Below are 20,880 nucleotides of genomic sequence, written 5' to 3'. Positions count from 1 at the left end.
TCCCTGAACTTCCAAGTGTGATTCCCTCCCCATGGGCCACTGCAGCCAGTGTTGCCAGCACTGCCACCGCCTGGGTGGGGGCACCCCACCTGCTAGGTACAAGGTTGTCAAGGTTCTCACCAGCAGCTTCGAGAACTTCCTTGTATATTATTCTCTCCCATCAGGAGTCTCTGGCCTTGCAGGACCAAACCTGCTAGGCAGGCTCAGAAGGTCAATGACCGCATTTTGGCTGCATACAGGCAGCTTACAGGAGGCCCATAAAACAGATAGGGACTTCTCTTTAGTAACTGGGTCATTCAGGTGAGTGTCTAGGGTATAGGTCGGTGAACCTTTCCATCAAGATAGGACTAGAAATAAATAAATTAATGTATAATTTATTTAAAACATGTTGTTCCCCATGATAGGAAAATAAATAAATTAGATGTATAATTTGACAAAAACGCAGTTTGAGCTGTTCTTGCCATAATATGGACTTGGTCTTTTACCAAATAGGTACTATCTTGTCACAACACAACTGATTGGCTCAAATGCATTAAGAAGGAAATAAATTCCATAGGCCCATAGGCTCATCTCTGCATCTCCTCAAATGGGCTCGGGAGAGGCGAAGGTCGAGTCATAAATCAAACTAAACATGATACACCTGGCCACCTACTTCTTATCACACTGTTCGCTTAACCCGGATGGCAGCCGCACAGTGTCTGAGCAAACACATTTCAACTGACGACCGGAGTCAGCTTACAGGCGCCCGGCCTTGTCACAAGAGCACGTTGAGCCAAGGAAAGCCACACCGGCCAAACCCTCCCTTACCACGGACGGTGCTGGGCAAATTGTGCTGCATCCTATGGGGCTCCTGGACATGGCCGGTCGTACCCCAGGCTGTAGTGGCTCCTCAGCAGTGCTTTTGACCGCTGCCCAGGATCCCTCTTACCATTTTGTGTTAAGTATGACGCAAAATGCAGAGACCATCAGCTTCAGGTGTCCTTCCATTGAAATGAACTGACATCTGGTATTTTGACATCCATATTTTGACAATATTTTGTGTCACCCATTTCAATAGGCTTCAAAACATTTTCTTTTGTGCCTACTAGACACAACCCAGGCTTCCATTATGTGAACAAGAAATATCAATATTACACTGCAAGAACATCTGGGTTAGAGGTCGACCGATTTCAAGTTTTCATAACAATCGATAAATCGGCATTTTTTGGACACCGATTATGGCCGATTACTTTGCACTCCACGAGGAGACTGCATGGCAGGCTGACCACCTGTTACGCGAGTGCAGCAAGGAGCCAATGTAAGTTGCTAGCTAGCATTAAACTTACCTTACAAAAAAAAACAATCAATCTTAACATAATCACTAGTTAACTACACATGGTTGATGATATTACTAGGTTAACTAGCTTGTCCTGCAATGCATATAATCAATGCGGTGCCTGTTAATTTATCATCGAATCACAGCCTACTTCGCCAAACGAGTAATGATTTAACAAGCGCATTCGCGAAAAAAGCACTGTCATTGCACGAATGTACCTAACCATGAACATCAATGCCATTCTTAAAATCAATAGACAAGTATATATTTTTAAACCTGCATATTTAGTTAAAAGAAATGCATGTTAGAAGGCGATATTCACAAGGGAAATTGTGTCACTTCTCTTGCTTTCAGTGCAAGCAGAGTCAGGGTATATGCAGCAGTTTTGCCCGCCTGGCTCGCTGAAGTGTGAAGACCATTTCTTCCTTACAAAGACCGTAATTAATTTGCCAGAATTGTACATAATTATGACATAACATTGAATGTTGTGCAATATTTAGAGTTATGGATACCACCTGTTCGATAAAATACAGAACGGTTTTGTATTTCACTGAAAGAATAAATGTTTTGTTTTCTAAATTATAGTTTCCAGATCTGACCATTTCAATGACCAAAGGCTCATATTTGTGTGTTATTATGTTATAATTAAGTCTATGATTTGATAGAGCAGTCTGACTGAGCGGTGGTAGGCAGCTGCAGGCTCGTAAGCATTCATTCAAACAGCACTTTCCTGCGTTTGCCAGCAGCTCTTCACAATGCTTGCTTCACAGCGCTGGTTAAGACTTCCAGCCTATCAACTCCCGAGATTAGGCTGGCAATACTTGCATATGTTCTGAGCATGGAACTTCAAGATTTTTTACATGGCACATTTTGCACTTTACTTTCTTCTCCAACATTGTGTTTTTACATTATTTAAACCAAATTGAACATGTTTATTCATTATTTATTTGAGACTAAATTGATTTTTATGTATTATATTATGTAAAAAAAAAATAATAATCATTCAGTATTGTCATTATTACAAATATATACAAATAAATAAATACATTTAAATTAAATAAAAAAATTGGCTGATTAAATCGGTATCGGCTTTTTTTTGGTCCTCCAATAATCGTTATCGGTATTGAAAAATCATAATCGGTCGACCTCTGATCTGGATTACAGTGTATTTGTGTGTGTGTGTAGGATGGGAGTTAGAGATAGTCAGTCCTTTGCATAACGTCTTTATTTCATGCTCTGCTGAGCCAGAGCCTTCAGAGCGGCTCTTCACCTACACAAGCACGAAACTACCGCTGATGGAGAAACACTAATGAATGGAGAGAGCGAGGGAAGTTCCGGATAAAGCAGAGCCAGAGTGAAGAGTGGGAGGAACATTACTCTTGAAGGGTAACACTGAATTGGTGGGAGCTTAGAGACTATTTAACGCTCCTACAGTGGGTGAACTCTGACTTTAACCTTGACGTCACCACAGTCACTCAGCGTCATCGGAACTGTGCCATAAACGTGTGGATGTAGAAGCACAACTATATTCTTAGCATCAACATCAGAACAACAAAAACATACCTGCCAAAAAACAGAAGTAAGATTTCCCACTCTTAGTATTTTTGTGCATTCAATTGAACAGATAGGACAGTGAAGAGCAGATAGGAAAAGGTAGGAGAGCTGCTAGTCAGAAGGGTTGGAATCCAAGCCATGCCTACTCTGGTGTGTGCCGTATCTAAAACAAAAGCTATACTGTAAAGGGTGTCAATACTACAAGTGGTCAGGCTGTGTTGGGGCAGGAGAAATACAACCACTTTCAAATTCATAGATTGACTATCATGACATCAACATTTAGTCTATACAGCGTTGTTTGTTATGGCAAGGATCACAAACAATGGAGTAAAACAAGACTATATTTTGGGTTCTGATGGGAAACGACAGATTAACTAAAGTCATGAGGAATTTTAGTTTACTCCACAAGAGTAAAACATACTTTTTGGAACGCTGCGTGACGCTGTTAATGAGCATTTGTACAGCTAATTAACATTTAGTAATTATAAGGTCCGGCTGTTGTTGTGTGTACAACTGGTTCTCGTTTGTGAGGTTGACAGCAATAGCAAAAACATCAGAAATACGAAAACCTCGACACATCCTGGTTCTTGGGATTATTATAAAGTAAGAAGCAGTACTAAGCCATGTTAGGCATTTCTAAGCAGTATTCTTCCAAAAAACATCTAATATGGCTTAAATGCAGGGATTGTTCTGCAATTAAAATCATTGGGCAGGCCACCTCAACATCTTTAAGGACGCCTAAGTCCAAAGTGTTTTTTCTTTCAAAAATAAAAATCAGGATGGCCAAACTCTTTCAGTGTAAATTTAAGACTAGAACCAGACAGTGTGTAGAAAATATCATGGACCTATATATTTTTACAATATTATCTTTGAGAACTAACAATAACCAAAATAAAAGTTGGACAGACATGGAAAAATGAAATTCCCAAAACAATGAATTTACCACTATTGATTGTGTTATGTTTGAGGAAAAATAACATTAGCCATGGCAAAATGTGTATAATTCCAGGAAATTATCTTTAAAAACTGAAACTCTCTCAGCTGCATGGAGAAATGTGTAGATTTGCAGGAAATTGGCTGAAATATATTTTAAATAAAAACATGTTTTGAATTCTCTACACCACCAAGATGGGATTCTCCAAAACCCAGTCGCACCGACCGCGCCCATTGCCACGTCCCCACCACATAAGTCCCTTTTTCATCCCGAAAACTCCTTGAAATGTTACATGCATCTTTAAAGACACAAATGGAATGGATGATAGAGACTTTATGGGTAGTTGGCTAGATGTACTTTGGGTGGTGGACCATTCTTGGTGGTGGACCATTCCTCACACAGAGGCCAGGGCCTGTCTACACACACTGCCTCTTGTGCAGAGGACAGACGCCATACGAGCATAGTTAAAAAAATAAAAATATTTCACCTTTATTTAACCAGGTAGGCCAGTTGAGAACAAGTTCTCATTTGCAACTGCGACCTGGCCAAGATAAAGCATAGGAGTGTGAACAGACAACACAGAGTTACACATGGAGTAAACAATTAACAAGTCAATAACACAGTACAAAAAAAGGGGAGTCTATATACATTGTGTGCAAAAGGCATGAGGAGGTAGGCAAATAATTACAATTTAGCAGATTAGCACTGGAGTGATAAATGATCAGATGGTCATGTACAGGTAGAGATATTGGTGTGCAAAAGAGCAGAAAAGTAAATAAATAAAAACAGTATGGGGATGAGGTAGGTGAAAATGGGTGGACTATTTACCAATAGACTATGTACAGCTGCAGCGATCGGTTAGCTGCTCAGATAGCATATGTTTGAAGTTGGTGAGGGAGATAAAAGTCTCCAACTTCAGGGATTTTTGCAATTCGTTCCAGTCACAAGCAGCAGAGTACTGGAACGAAAGGCGGCCAAATGAGGTGTTGGCTTTAGGGATGATCAGTGAGATACACCTGCTGGAGCGCGTGCTACGGTGGGTGTTGCCATCGTGACCAGTGAACTGAGATAAGGCGGCGCTTTACCTAGCATGGACTTGTAGATGACCTGGAGCCAGTGGGTCTGGCGACGAATATGTAGCGAGGGCCAGCCGACTAGAGCATACAAGTCGCAGTGGTGGGTGGTATAAGGTGCTTTAGTGACAAAATGGATGGCACTGTGATAAACTGCATCCAGTTTGCTGAGTAGAGTGTTGGAGGCAATTTTGTAGATGACATCGCCGAAGTCGAGGATCGGTAGGATAGTCAATTTTACTAGGGTAAGTTTGGCGGCGTGAGTGAAGGAGGCTTTGTTGCGGAATAGAAAGCCGACTCTTGATTTGATTTTCGATTGGAGATGTTTGAAATGAGTCTGGAAGGAGAGTTTACAGTCTAGCCAGACACCTAGGTACTTATAGGTGTCCACATATTCAAGGTCGGAACCATCCAGGGTGGTGATGCTCGTCGGGCATGCGGGTGCAGGCAGCGATCGGTTGAAAAGCATGCATTTGGTCTTACTAGCGTTTAAGAGCAGTTGGAGGCCACGGAAGGAGTGTTGTATGGCATTGAAGCTCGTTTGGAGGTTAGATAGCACAGTGTCCAAGGACGGGCCGGAAGTATATAGAATGGTGTCGTCTGCGTAGAGGTGGATCAGGGAATCGCCCGCAGCAAGAGCAACATCATTGATATATACAGAGAAAAGAGTTGGCCCAAGAATTGAACCCTGTGGCACCCCCATAGAGACTGCCAGAGGACCGGACAGCATGCCCTCCGATTTGACACACTGAACTCTGTCTGCAAAGTAATTGGTGAACCAGGCAAGGCAGTCATCCGAAAAACCGAGGCTCCTGAGTCTGCCGATAAGAATATGGTGATTGACAGAGTCGAAAGCCTTGGCAAGGTCGATGAAGACGGCTGCACAGTACTGTCTTTTATCGATGGCGGTTATGATATCGTTTAGTACCTTGAGTGTGGCTGAGGTGCACCCGTGACCGGCTCGGAAACCAGATTGCACAGCGGAGAAGGTACGGTGGGATTCGAGATGGTCAGTGACCTGTTTGTTGACTTGGCTTTCGAAGACCTTAGATAGGCAGGGCAGGATGGATATAGGTCTGTAACAATTTGGGTCCAGGGTGTCTCCCCCTTTGAAGAGGGGGATGACTGCGGCAGCTTTCCAATCCTTGGGGATCTCAGACGATATGAAAGAGAGGTTGAACAGGCTGGTAATAGGGGTTGCGACAATGGCGGCGGATAGTTTCAGAAATAGAGGGTCCAGATTGTCAAGCCCAGCTGATTTGTACGGGTCCAGGTTTTGCAGCTCTTTCAGAACATCTGCTATCTGGATTTGGGTAAAGGAGAACCTGGAAGGGCTTGGGCGAGAAGCTGCGGTGGGGGCGGAGCTGTTGGCCGAGGTTGGAGTAGCCAGGCGGAAGGCATGGCAAGCATTTGAGAAATGCTTGTTGAAGTTTTCGATAATCATGGATTTATCGGTGGTGACCGTGTTACCTAGCCTCAGTGCAGTGGGCAGCTGGGAGGAGGTGCTCTTGTTCTCCATGGACTTCACAGTGTCCCAGAACACATTTGTCATATTGCGAGGTGCACACACACACACACACACACACATCAGAACTGCCTCGTTTATGCCAAGTGATAAAAACAAACTCTCACAATACACACACACGCACACGAGTGCGAGAACAGACAGGCCAGCTGAGCAATGTATCTCCAATAGCATATGTGAGATGAGAAGTGGTGGTGATCACAGAGTATAAGGGAGAAAGTGAGAATCAGAACTTCTGCAACACAGCAAAGATATTTACATTTTATTATACATTTTATTGATTACTTTTCTTAATTACTGTACGTATCAGTTGTGCTCAAATAACAATTTCGGACTAAACAAGCAGGAAACAAAATTATATGGTCTGCCTCATTTATCCAGGTGACCATTGTGTGTAGTGAAGCTAAGCATTCTGGGAAAATACACAAGGTCTCAAGAGCCCGCGGGTCGATCAGTCGCACAGCTCCCTCCTGCCATTTCCATGTAAACAAGCAAAGACCACACTTTCTCATCTGACATCAGCAATCTGAAGAGCTAATGCGGTTCCCTCTTCTCCCCAATGCCAAACCAGTCCCTCACCCCGAGCAACTTGGGGTCCCTCTGTTGTCACATGTTGCTGACAAAACTGAGGGTCACTTACAGAGCAAAACATTTTGACGAGGAGATAGGTAAACCCATCAACTTTGGGACACACGCATTCAGTGTCACTTCCTTGAAAACAAACGTGAAAAAAAAACAACAACCTTGCTCTATTGTTAAAATGGAGGCAATCGAGGGTGCAGTCCAGCTGAAGCACTAGGTCCTCTTCTAACTACTAACCCAACAACACTGATAGTCACACAATAACGTTAGGCAACATCTACATGTTCTGAATGAGAAACAAAAACAACAAAAAAAAGCATTCAAAGTGTAGCTAACCTCTATTATTTTTTACTCCCTCAGCTTTGGGACATATCTGCATATGGTAGAGAAGTGCGCAACCACGCAAATCGAGGGAAGGTACCGGCTTAATATTGAGCATGATCACTAAAGAAACTGTTTCGAGTTTTGGCCCACCATGGTGTGGGAGAGGGCACTCAGAGATGCAACGCCCACCCCCAACCATACCACAAACAGTCATGTCCATTTATGACTCACATCCATCTGCTTTATGTAAATACATATTGCCCTACGCTGAGCTTAGAAGAGAAATATTCAACATACAGTGCATTCGGAAAGTATTCTGACCCTTTAACTTTTTCCACATTTTGTTACATTACAGCCTTATTCAAAAATGTATTATATAAATATTTTTCATCTACACACAATACCCCATAATGACAAAACAAAAACAAGTTCAGAATTTTTTGCAAAAGACTTAAATCAAAAATAGAAATACCTTATATACAGAAGCATTCAGACCCTATGCTATGAGACATCCTTGAGATGTTTCTTCAACTTTATTGGAGTCTACCTGTGATAGATTCAACTGATTAGACATCATTTGGAAAGGCACAGACCTGTCTATATAAGGTCCCACAGTTGACAGTGCATGTCAGAGCAAAAACCAAGCCATGGATGTCGAAGGAATTGTCCGTAGAGCTCCGGGACATGATTGTGTAGATCTGGGGAAGGACACCAAAAAACATCTACAGCATTAAAATGTCCCCAAGAACACTGTGGCCTCCATCATTCTTAACTGGAAGAAGTTTGGAACCACCAAGACTCTTCCAAGAGCTGGCTGCCTGGCCAGATTGAAACATCGGGGGAGAACGGCCTTGGTCAGGGAGGTAACCAAGAACCCGATGATCACTCTGAAGGAGCTCCAGAGTTCCTCTGCAGAGATGGTTGTCTTTCTGGAAGATTCTCCCATCGCTGCAGCACTCCACCAATCAGGCCTTCATGGTAGAGTGGACAGCCGGAAGCTACTCCTCTGTAAAAAAAAAAAAAAAAAAAAAAAGGCACATGACAGCCCGCTTGGAGTTTAAAAAAAGGCACCTAAAGACTCTCAGACCATGAGAAACAAGAGTCTCTGGTCTGATGAAACCAAGATTGAACCCTTTGGCCTGAATGCCAAGCGTCACATCTGGAGGAAACCTGGCACCATCCCTACGGTGAAGCATGGTGGTGGCAGCATCATGCTGTGGGGATGTTTTTCAGTGGCAGGGCCTGGGAGACTAGTCAGGATCAAGGGAAAGATGAACAGAGCAAAGTACAAAGAGATCCTTTATGAAAACTTGTTCCAGAGCGCTCAGGACCTCAGACTGGGGCAAATGTTCACCTTTCAACAGGACAAAGACACTAAGCACACAGCCAAAACAACGCAGGAGTAGCTTTGGGACAAGTCTCTGAATGTCCTTCAGTGGCCCAGCCAGAGCCCAGACTTGAACATCTCTGGAGAGACCTGAAAATAGCTGTGCAGCAACGCTCCTCATCCAACCCGACAGAATTTGAGAGGATCTGCAGAGAAGAATGGGAGAAACTCCCCAAATACATATGTGCCAAGCTTGTTGTGTCAAAGAATACTCTAGGTTGTAATCGCTGTCAAAGGTGCTTCAACAAAGTACTGAGCAAAGGGTCTGAATACTTATGCAAATGTGATACTTCAGTTTTCCATTTTTTATACATTTGCTAAAATAAAAACTGTTTTTGCTTTGTCATTATGGGGTATTGTGTGTAAATTGATGAGAAAAAACAACAAATGTAAATCGATTTTAGAATAAGGCTGTAACGTAACAAAATGTGTAAAAAGTCAAGGGGTCTGAATACTTTACAAATGCACTGTATAGGGACTCTGTGAGTGCAATTTTCTGTTTAATAAAGAGTTAGGCCAATAGGCTGTGCTTTTACAGTATAATTCAATCCAGAAGGTCAACTCAGTGTGTGTGTGCTCATGACCCTGAAAAAATAAAGTGTACTGTTTTTCATAAACAGACAAATTCGATCACATCAGAGACAGCCATTCGTCATTTCTGCAGATGAGTCACACATTCTCCAGACTCTTGAGTGGCAGGGCCATTAAGGCTGTGAATTGGTGCAGGGCATAGTCCTGTGTGGTCTCTGCTGAGCAGTTGAGTTGCACATGGAGTCGAACAGACCTTTGGGCTACAGCCAATATTTGGACCTTTTGGCCATAAAAAAGGTCCAACCATACCAGATTACATCGGAACGGTACAAGGGGTGACTCATCCCTTACTTCGGCAATCTAATTAGTGAGGCATAAGCTCCTAGGCTACAATTATTTGTGCGTGAGTTGTTGATTGGTCCTTTAACAAATGGTATAAATATGAATTTAGATTTAGGCAATTTGAATGCTCATGGTATTCAGTTTGCATGGACTGATATGTGCCAATAAATTAACTTGATGGGGCTCCTCTGGAAGTGCAGCTCGTTCAGACCATCTGGAAGTGGATGCTCCATTGTTGCTGTTCCCTTCATTCAGGAAGTGAGCCATCTTAGCAATGTCGGCCTAACACAGATATGACCTTTCTGCTGTTCCCACCTGTGGGCTCCAACAGAGATCCTTACATGACAAGGATCACAGCGAGAAATATAAACAAGACCCTTTGGTAGTAGGATTGTAGTGTGTATCTAATCCTTATGGTGCCCTCTATTGGACCTGTGGCAGCATTATCAGCAACATCGTATATAATAACAATATGTACAAAATATATACAACGCTGCAAGGTCATGCTCAACAGTTTCCCGTGTGTATCAAGAATGGTCAACCACCCAAAGGACATCTAGCAAACTTGACAAAACTGTGGAAAGCTTTGGAGTCAACATGGGCCAGCATCCCTGTGGAACGCTTGGACAACTTGTAAAGTCCATGACTCAAGGAATTGAGGATGTTCGAGGGCATAAAAAGGAGTTCCTAATGTTTTGTACACTCAGTATACATATATTATATATAATCTGCATTTATAAATCCAACTAACGTTATTTACATATTGTTTCAGTACATGTTGTTCATGGTTTACAAAAGGGTATGGATTCACAAGGCAATTGGCATTTGCTACCTTTCCATATTCCACTGTTTTCTATTGTTAGTTTCTACAGATCTTCTGGCACTACCGATTTAGCTGCTGCCCGAGTAACAATTGTCCTTTTCTGTTTGCCATACTTTAACAGATACAAATGTCCACCAAAAATGGCTCCTACATCATCTTGAAGGCATGGTTGCACAATGGTCAAATAACATACAGGCTACAAAAAATAAATAGTATACCCAATCCATAGGGAAATTGAGGAAACAACCTGACAGTTACCACCATCATGGGGGTTACACGCACAAACACCGAGCTGTAATGCTCTTGGTATCCTCTTTAACATGTAATAGATTTCAGTGCGTGTCACGCAGACGACAGAAAAGGAGAGGACATTGCAAAATGTCATGTTTTCTGTCAAACCATAAATAAAACAGTGCTCCACGGTCTCAAGATAAAGTAGAGGGAAATGAACTGCTGCAAGTCTAACATGCCACAAGATGGCAGTATCCCTTCCTAATTTACTCAACCCCTTTTATTGTCCATCAAGTTTGTAGTCTATAATAATGATCATTACACATCATTAGCATGTTTGCCTAGCTTATGTGTAGCATTGCTCCTATTCCCATCAAGAAAGAGGTGATAAACACGCACCCACCCACCCACACATCCAATCAAGACCCCGGCGACTCTGATTCTGAGGGAGATGTGTCACCCCCCCCCCCCTCGCTCCTACCAGTCAGGACAGTCGTCCTGTGAGAGAAGATATTCAATTAAAGTTCAGCTTTGGGGTAGGGGGCCCCGGGTGCTACCAGAAAGAGGCTCTCCATGAGACAGGAGAGCAGTGAGATACCTTCACTATTAAGGGAGGCTGGCATACAGCTTGTTTTCATCTGGATAACAAATAGAGCCCATTAAAAACCTCTATGGAGCAAATTGGCAGACTGTGGTCTGCTCTTGCGATTAGGCCACTGGAGCTAGTCTGTGTATCCCACTGATTCAGATGAATAGATGTGATAAGACTAACTTGGATAATACATGTGCAGGCAAGGTGATTTTTAAAAGTCAGACAAGCCTTGTGGTAGATGGATCTAAAGGGGGCAAAGGGCACATCTAATGGAACAATCATGCTCGGTGAAGTGAAGCTACTGAATGTGAAACATGATTGCTCTGCAGTGTTTGACATTCACAACAATGGACCTTATTCACACCAGTCTTGCCCTTTTTAAACAACAACTTATTATATGTGTAAAACCACCAAAATGTGAACTCTGGGAAGGCATTGAGCTTCAGGGACAAACTTAAAAATCAGCAGGAACATGGCCTTCTAAGACTGGCATGTGTAACGAGTGAATCTTTCCTTGCCCTCCATTTCTGTAGATGCGTAGCTGAGTGAGAGGCCTCCAACCTTACTCCTTTGCCTGGTCCTGAGATAAACTGGTAATGGTGAACAGGTTAAACCATCTGCAGTGTCACTCTGCTGTGATGGGTCTCAGCAGGTTGCACATGCCCGGACCAGATTAGACAGCACCGAGGCTAATGCTTCACATGCCCTGACCAGATTAGACAGCACCGAGGCTAATGCTTCACATGCCCTGACCAGATTAGACAGCACCGAGGCTAATGCTTCACATGCCCTGACCAGATTAGACAGCACTGAGGCTAATGCTTCACATGCCCTGACCAGATTAGACAGCACCGAGGCTAATGCTTCACATGCCCTGACCAGATTAGACAGCACCGAGGCTAATGCTTCACATGCCCTGACCAGATTAGACAGCACCGAGGCTAATGCTTCACATGCCCTGACCAGATTAGACAGCACCGAGGCTAATGCTTCACATGCCCTGACCAGATTAGACAGCACCGAGGCTAATGCTTCACATGCCCGGACCAGATTAGACAGCACCGAGGCTAATGCTTCACATGCCCTGACCAGATTAGACAGCACCGAGGCTAATGCTTCACATGCCCTGACCAGATTAGACAGCACCGAGGCTAATGCTTCACATGCCCTGACCAGATTAGACAGCACCGAGGCTAATGCTTCACATGCCCTGACCAGATTAGACAGCACCGAGGCTAATGCTTCACATGCCCGGACCAGATTAGACAGCACCGAGGCTAATGCTTCACATGCCCTGACCAGATGAGACAGCACCGAGGCTAATGCTTCACATGCCCTGACCAGATTAGACAGCACCGAGGCTAATGCTTCACATGCCCTGACCAGATTAGACAGCACCGAGGCTAATGCTTCACATGCCCTGACCAGATGAGACAGCACCGAGGCTAATGCTTCACATGCCCTGACCAGATTAGACAGCACCGAGGCTAATGCTTCACATGCCCGGACCAGATTAGACAGCACCGAGTCTAATGCTTCACATGCCCTGACCAAATTAGACAGCACCGAGGCTAATGCTTCACAAGCCCTGACCAGATTAGACAGCACCGAGGCTAATGCTTCACAAGCCCTGACCAGATTAGACAGCACCGAGGCTAATGCTTCACATGCCCTGACCAGATGAGACAGCACCTAGGCTAATGCTTCACATGCCCTGACCAGATGAGACAGCACCTAGGCTAATGCTTCACATGCCCTGACCAGATTAGACAGCACCGAGGCTAATGCTTCACATGCCCTGACCAGATTAGACAGCACCTAGGCTAATGCTTCACATGCCCTGACCAGATGAGACAGCACCTAGGCTAATGCTTCACATGCCCTGACCAGATTAGACAGCACCGAGGCTAATGCTTCACATGCCCTGACCAGATTAGACAGCACCTAGGCTAATGCTTCACATGCCCTGACCAGATGAGACAGCACCGAGGCTAATGCTTCACATGCCCTGACCAGATTAGACAGCACCGAGGCTAATGCTTCATAAAATGATTACATCTATTTCAGGAGGCATTAGTTCCATAGCAGAGTTGGCAGAGAAATGGTGATTGATCAACAATTTACAAAGAGCAATAGATCTCATCCAGGGTGGCAGTGGTTAGAGCGTTGGACTAGCAGCCGAAAGGTTGCAAGTTCAAATCCCCGAGCTGACAAGGTACACACCTGTCGTTCTGCCCCTGAACAGGCAGTTAACCCACTGTTCCTAGGCCGTCATTGAAAATAAGAATTTGTTCTTAAATTAACTGACTTGCCTAGTTAAATAATAAATTAAATAAAAATCCCCCAAACACACACTACATAACCAAAGGTATATGGACACCTGATCGTCAAACATCTCATTCCAAAATCATGGGCATTGATACAGACAGAGCTGGTCCAGTCTTTACTGCTATAACGATCTCCTGGGAATGCTTTCCACCACATGTTGGAACATTGCTGTGTTATTATTATCGCTTGTTATTGTTATTTTCTTACAACTACATTGTTAGTTAAGGATTTCTAAGTAAGCATTTCACTGTGAGGTCTACACGTGTTGTATTCGGCGCATGTGACAAATAAAATCAGATTTAGATTTGATTCCACTGCTCCAGAGTCCAATGGCACCAGCTTTAATCCACTCCAGCCAACGATTTCCAGGTAATGTGGGAGAAAAAAACAACAACACTTGCAGTACCAATCATTAAATCATGCAAGTTGACTCATTTGTAAGACCAACAATACACACAAAATTCAAATGGCAAGGATTATAACCCTGTAGATAGTGGGTCATCCTTATAGTAACTGCAAGTCTATGCTACAAATAGGTCAAGTGAGGGATTAATCATACATCAACAGCCACTCACACCTTCTGACCAAACTAGATCTCAAAACTATGGCCTATATGGTTGTGTTGTTCTTCTGTAGCTCAGCACATGAGAAACACTATAGTTAGAGTGCCCACACATACTTCATTGTATTCCAATGATTATCCATTGATCAGTATTGCACAATAATCTTGACGCGTGGAAGCGGATCGGCGCAAGATATGGGTGTGCTCCTTTATAGCCAAACATCTGTTGCGGGGGACATTACGCAGCAGTCGAAGAGCACGTTGTAAAAGATGACCTATAATCCCCCAATATTTAGTTTAAAGGCTCCTAGCCAAGCTTGGCAATGTGGAAGCTTCACCATGCATTAAGAGTATTACAGCTTCCCCCAGCACATTTCAGGATGAGTGCGTCCAATCCCCTTTAGATTTCATATTCCAAAAAAGGCCACAAAATCATAACAATATACTCCCACTCGGCAGTTGGCCAACCTTTAAAAGCGTTGTATAAATACGGAGGTAGTTAAGCAAATAGGCCTTGTTAATTACATTTCAAACTACTCGACCAGGGCTGTGGTAGACAAATGTTAAATGTTTCTGACAGTGGCAGATACATTAATGTAGTTAATGACCATCATAAAAATTGTATTAGAACAAGGCCAAAAGAACAGGGTGACAAACCCTATTAGCAATGGACTCTTCGTCATAATCTGTTACATCATCAACTTCCTAGACCCCAGGAAGAGTTTCAACTGCCTTGGAAGCAGCTAATAGGGATCCTAATAAAATACAAATTGTTTTACAATTTTGGTAATTTAGCAGATGCTCTTATCCAGAGCGACTTTCCTGGGCAATTAGGGTTGCTCAAGGGCACATCGACAGAACGTTCACCTCGTCCGCTTGGGGACTCGAACCAGCAACCTTTTAGTTAGTGGACCAACGCTTTTAACCACTAGGCTACCCGCATGAATACCTATTACCAACGGCTCGAAATGAAAGTCCTTGAAATGAAGCATTTCATATTGGAGTTACCAGTCCCACAAAAACTCAATCTTGATCTGACAACTACAGGAGCCATTGTCATCTTATTAAAGGGATATGAATACAGTTGTGGGCAAAAGTTTTGAGAATGATGCAAATATATATTATAATATATAATATATATATTTCATCTCGGCTTTGCCACTGCAGAGAAGGCTTTGGGAAGAATAATGCGTGGCCCGAGCAATACATTTTACAATACATTTTCAAACTCAATCTGAGAGGTCAGATTGTAGGTTTTGTCATTTGGAAAATGACCATGTCATGAACCTTTGAATGATGAATGAGAATCATGCATTATACCCATCTCCAATAATGCATTTGAGGAGATACAAATCATTGAAAGCTATCCGGGGGAATGATCAAAGATGCAAAAGTCCCACATCATTATGCTTCGTTTGAATCCTTACGAAGAGTGTGAGGAGCACCTTAAAAATACCACAGGCACTGAGAAGCATCTACTGCAATATCAGCAGAATTCAAATTAACTATATTTCAGAAAAAACACAGGCATAACAAAATGCAGGTTGTGCAAATGTGACAATAGAACGCTAGAGATTTGTCTATTGTGAATCCCAAAAACTACAGACTAGATTATAAAAGAGGTAATACTTCACTGTGTCTATCAAAATCCATACTGTATGTATGAAATAGAATAAGGGTGAACATAGCTAGACAGTTGAGGGGAAAATTGGTTTTTGTTATGCTATAACATTCATGACATGCCTCTGATTTATAATGACAGGTAAAGCATTTGACATATTGGAGTCAATTAAAAGAATGGATGGACTCCAATATCCAGCTTGACTTACCAAGCAGTGCTTGGAACAGGCTGCTTTTGAAGACCCCCATCACTCTCTGAATGGCAGTTTTGAGCTGTTGTTCCTCTGGCTTCCTCAGTTGAGCACAGTAGTCTTCCAAAAGGCCTAGGGCCCTAGCTGTGTCTGCAGGAGGGTATGGATTGGAGACCAGTTAGAATGTTATTCAAAAGAGAAAAAGTCATTTTAGTTTATAGTTAAACATACAGTCGAGTGATGAAATGGCAAACATCAGACAAGCACCGCCATGACTAATTTACAAAGCCAATTTGTTTGAATAAGGTTTACAGTAGCTTGAGCTTCTGCCCAGATTTTTGTTCCCATTTGTGAAAACAATTCTAAAAAAATATGTAATCTTAAGCATGTAATGACAACTGCATGTGCAAAAGACGATATGGTCACTTGTATGGTTTATCATTAGCAACCATTTTCACTACTAATATGAGGCAGTTTTGTAACTGCACAGAAATGTGGAGCATGGATAGTGTCCCCGCTTGGCACGGGTGTCAGGGGGTGAGATACCACTCAGTCACACAGAGACATCATCATTGGGCTCAGACCCTGTCACCAAGGGAGACCCCAGTACACTAAACTTTGACTTGTTTCAAAGAAACTCATGAGAACAGACTGTAAAATGGTCTTTACTTACTATTGACTTATAATTCCTGTTAACTTGATGTGGCCGTCTGCTGTCTAGCTCAAGTTTCAAGGAGTAAAAGTAAGTCTGGAAGGTTGAACGATCTTGCATGACTTTCTGTTTATTATCTTATGTTAACCCCCGTTTTCGCCAATTGGAGGTTACAGTCCTGTCTCATCACTGCAACTCCCGTACGGACTCGGGAGAAGCGAAGGTCGAGAGCCGTGCGTCTTCCGAAGCACAAACCAACCAAGCGGCACTGCTTCTTGACGCAATGCCCACTTAACCCGGAAGCCAGCTGCACCAATGTGTAGGAGGAAACACTGTGCACCTGGTGACCGTGTCAGAGTACACTGCACCCGGCCCGCCACAGGAGTCGCTAGTTTGCGATGGGACAAGGACATCCCTGCCGGCCAAACCCTCCCCTAACCCTGACAACCCTGTGCCAATTATGCACCGCCCCATGGGTCTCCCGGTTACGGCCGGCTGCGACAAAGCCTGGACTTGAACCCAGAATCTCTCGTGGCACAGCTAACACCGCAATGCAGTGCCTTAGACTACCCCGCCAATTCGGGAGGCCTCTTCCATTACTTTCATTGTACAGTACAGTTGAACAACTCGGACAGCATTTATTTTTTATTGCTGCACAATTACAGACCAGTGGATGAGACGATCTGAGGTCACGCCAGGACAAGCCTCATTACACATGTATTTATATGGAGTTGCTTTGTGGACTGAACTTACACTACAATCACCATGTACAGAAATTATATAAAAATCCTTTACTGAATATGATCACACAATTCCCATAAACACAAGACATAGTTGGGATGGAAGTGATCTCCATTATCCACGATATACATAAGTCTTAAGGCTATTTCCTGCAATATTCAATTAAAATAATGCCATCACTTAAATGAATAAGGCTTCATCAATTCTTACAAATAAGTATAAATGCTGTATAACTATTACATGATTTAGAAATAAGGAATTATTTGGGAAGTATTCAGTCCCTTGACTTTTCCTCCAAATTGTTACCTTACAGACTAATTCTAAAATGGATTTATTTTTAAATCCTCATCAATCTACACACAATACACCATAATGACAAAGCAAAAACAGGTTAAGAAATGTTTGCACATTTATTTAAAAAATACCTCATTTACGTAAGTATTCAGACCCTTTGCTATGATACAATTGAGTTCAGGTGCATCCTGTTTCCATTGATCATCTTTGAGATGTTTCTACAACTTGATTGGAGTCCACCTGTGGCAAACTCAACTGATGGGACAGGATTTGGAAAGGCACACACCTGACAGAGCACGTTACAGCAAAAATCAAGCCATGAATTAATTGTCCGTAGAGCTCCAAGACAGGATTGAGTCAAAGCACATATCTGGGGAAGGGTAAAAAAAAAAAAAAATCCATTTACATAGGTATTCAGACCTTTTACTCAGTATTTTGTTGAAGCACTTTTGGCAGCGATTACAGGAATCTTCTTGGGTATGATGCTACAAGCTTGGCACACGTGTATTTGGGGAGTTTCTTCCATTCTTCTCTGCAGGTCCTCTCAAGCTCTGTTAGGTTGGATGGGGAGCGTCGATGCACAGCTATTTTCACGTCTCCCCAGAGATGTTCGATTGGGTTCAAGTCCAGGCTCTGGCTGGACCACTCAAGGACATTCAGAGACTTGCGCTCTGGAGCAGGTTTTCGTCAAGGATCTCGCTGTACTTTGCGCCGTTCATCTTTCCTGACTAGTCTCCCAGGCACTACCACTGAAAAACATCCCCACAGTATGATGCTGCCACCACCATGCTTCACCGTAGGGATAGTGCCAGGTTTCCTCCAGACGTGATGCTTGGCATTCAAGCCAAAGAGTTCAATCTTGTTTTCATCAGACCAGAGCATATGGTTTCTCATGGTCAGAGTCCTTTCTGTGCCTTTTTGACAAACTCCAAGTGGGCGGTCATGTGCCTTTTAATGAGGAGTGACTTCCTTCTGGCCATTCTACCATAAAGGCCTGATTGGTGGATTGCTGCGGAGATGGTTGTCTTTCTGGAAGGTTCTCCGATCTCCACAGAGGAACTCTGTCAGAGTGACCGTCTGGTTCTTGGTCACCTTACTGACCAAGGCCCTCCTCCCTCGATTGCTCAGTTTGGCTGGGCGGCCAGCTCTAGGAAGAGTCTTGATGGTTCCAAACATCTTCCATTTAAGAATGATGGAGGCCACTGTGTCCTTGGGGACCTTCAACGCTGCAGAAATGTTTTGGTACCCTTCCCCAGATCTGTGCCTTGACACAATCCTATCTCTGAGCTCTATGGACAATTCCTTCGACCTCATGGCTTGGTTTTTGCTCTGACATGCACTGTCAACTGTGGGCTCTTGTATATACAAGTGTGTGTGTGTGTGTGTGCGCCTTTCCAAATCATGTCCAATCAATTGAATTTACCACAGGTGGACTCCAATGAAGTTGTAGAAACATCAAGTATGACCAATGGAAACAGGATGCACCAGAGCTCAATTTCAAGTCTCATAGCAAAGGGTCTTATGTAAATAAGGGTATGTAATACTTGTGTAAATAAGGGTATGTAATACTTGTGTAAATAAGGGTATGTAATACTTGTGTAAATAAGGGTATGTAATACTTGTGTAAATAAGTTATCGGTTTACTTTTAATACATATGCAACAGATTTCTAAACCTGTTGTCACTTTGTCATTATGGGGTATTGAGTGTAGATTGATGAGGGAAATAAATGTAATCAATTTTAGAATAAGGCTGTACTGTAACAAAACGTGGAAAAAGTGGTCTGAATACTCTCCGAATGCACTGTATTAGGCCTAGTACTTAAAATATTAACGCTTATTCCTGAAAGCTATAATAATAGTTTGTTACCCAATATTCCGATCTATAATAAACTACAGGTAACTGCCAAAATAAAGGAAATGCTTGAGTAAATGAGATACAAATATTTTGAAAGCAGGTGCTTCCACACAGGTGTGGGTCCTGAGTTAATTAAGCAATTAACACCATGCTTAGGGTCATGATTAAAAACGCCCAGTTGCCCATTATTTTGGCTACCACGGCTAGAAGAGATCTCAGTGATTTTGAAAGAGGGGTTTCAAAGAAGCATAGAGGGTTAAAGGGGGTGCGTGTCACCAGATCTCCACCCAACTGAACACTTACGGGAGATTCCAGAGCAGCGTTTAGACACTTTTTTCCCACCATCAACAAAACACCAAATTACAGATTTCTCAGAGAAGAATGGTGTTGCTTCCCTCCAATAGATTTCCAGACAATTGTATAATCTTTGCCAAGGAGCATTGAAGCTGTTCTGGTGACTCAAGTCCCTATTAAGACACTTTGTTGGTATTTCCTTTATTTTGTACATTATCAATGACTTCTGTTTCATAGGCCACATTAGGCTTACAATACAAGTCATGGGTAATTTTTTATTTAATTTGCCATTAGCTTACCTACAGGAACATAACCTAGAAAGGCTAAAGACAAGCCTACACCCCGACATGGGTCTAAAAGTGCTGAATGACAAAGAGCCACTGATGTTTTTCACTTGTGGCTGCTTAGTGGCGAGACACCTGTTGTGCCAACGGCGTTTCTGCTCACCTTTTTTTCTTACAGGCATAGTTGAATCCTGGATCCGTATTGGTGATTTACTCCATTAAAAAAAGGTTTCCGGCAGTTGTAACCGCTAGGTAGGAAACCACATCATTGGCGAATTAGTTTTGCTATAATGTGTGTGCCCTTAGGTTCAGTTTTGAAAGCTATAGGATTTTGCTATAAAAAGAAATAATATACTATAGCATAGGGCAAAACAGGCCACAAACAAAAACTATACTTGCAATGTAGTTCGGCATGCGTGTTCAATTAATCGTCAGCAAAGATGTAGCCTAACCAATGCTTCGCCGGGATGCATTCAGCCCGAAAGTGTTCAAGTAAATAAATAAAAATAAAAATTCCAAATCCTCCTATTTTCTGTTGTCCTGTGAAAAGTGTCTTGTCTGTAGAGTGTGTGGGCTATGGTTCCGATGAAGGCTTGCTGCTGTGCAGACAGGTGCAACGGCTGTTGCGGAGGCGTTCCGATGTTCACATACAGACAGTTATCAGGGGATAATGTCACGGACATGAACAACAGCCTAGGCTAAGTGGTCGGTCGGTATATTCTCTCAATTGACAAACTTTTCTTGAGCCCGGCTCAGGGAGATTTTCCGCGTTTCTATCACTGTCCTTGCAGTTTGATGCTGGCATCGAGTCAATGGCGCTCCCATGTGATGACCTGGAGATTTAA

General features: G+C 42.9%; 1 protein-coding gene across 13 annotated transcripts in view; it reads right to left on the bottom strand.

Annotated features, from left to right (window-relative positions):
* Positions 1-20,880, bottom strand: part of LOC135548842 (disks large homolog 2-like) — a 437,518-nt gene that overhangs the window by 415,862 nt on the left and 776 nt on the right. For all 13 annotated transcript variants that reach the window (XM_064978837.1, XM_064978825.1, XM_064978836.1 and 10 more), the window contains exons 2-3: positions 20,199-20,868; positions 15,933-16,064 (exon numbers count right to left, since the gene is read on the bottom strand). In XM_064978837.1, the coding sequence (XP_064834909.1) occupies positions 15,933-16,064; positions 20,199-20,217 (151 nt within the window). In that variant the 5' untranslated portion in view covers positions 20,218-20,868. The remainder of the gene's footprint in view (positions 1-15,932; positions 16,065-20,198; positions 20,869-20,880) is intronic.

This window comes from Oncorhynchus masou, chromosome 11 (genome assembly GCF_036934945.1).
Source record: "Oncorhynchus masou masou isolate Uvic2021 chromosome 11, UVic_Omas_1.1, whole genome shotgun sequence".
In the NCBI taxonomy this organism is placed as follows: Eukaryota; Metazoa; Chordata; class Actinopteri; order Salmoniformes; family Salmonidae; genus Oncorhynchus; species Oncorhynchus masou.
The sequence above is the reverse complement of the archived record's forward strand: the minus strand, read 5'-3'. Positions and strand labels throughout refer to the sequence as shown.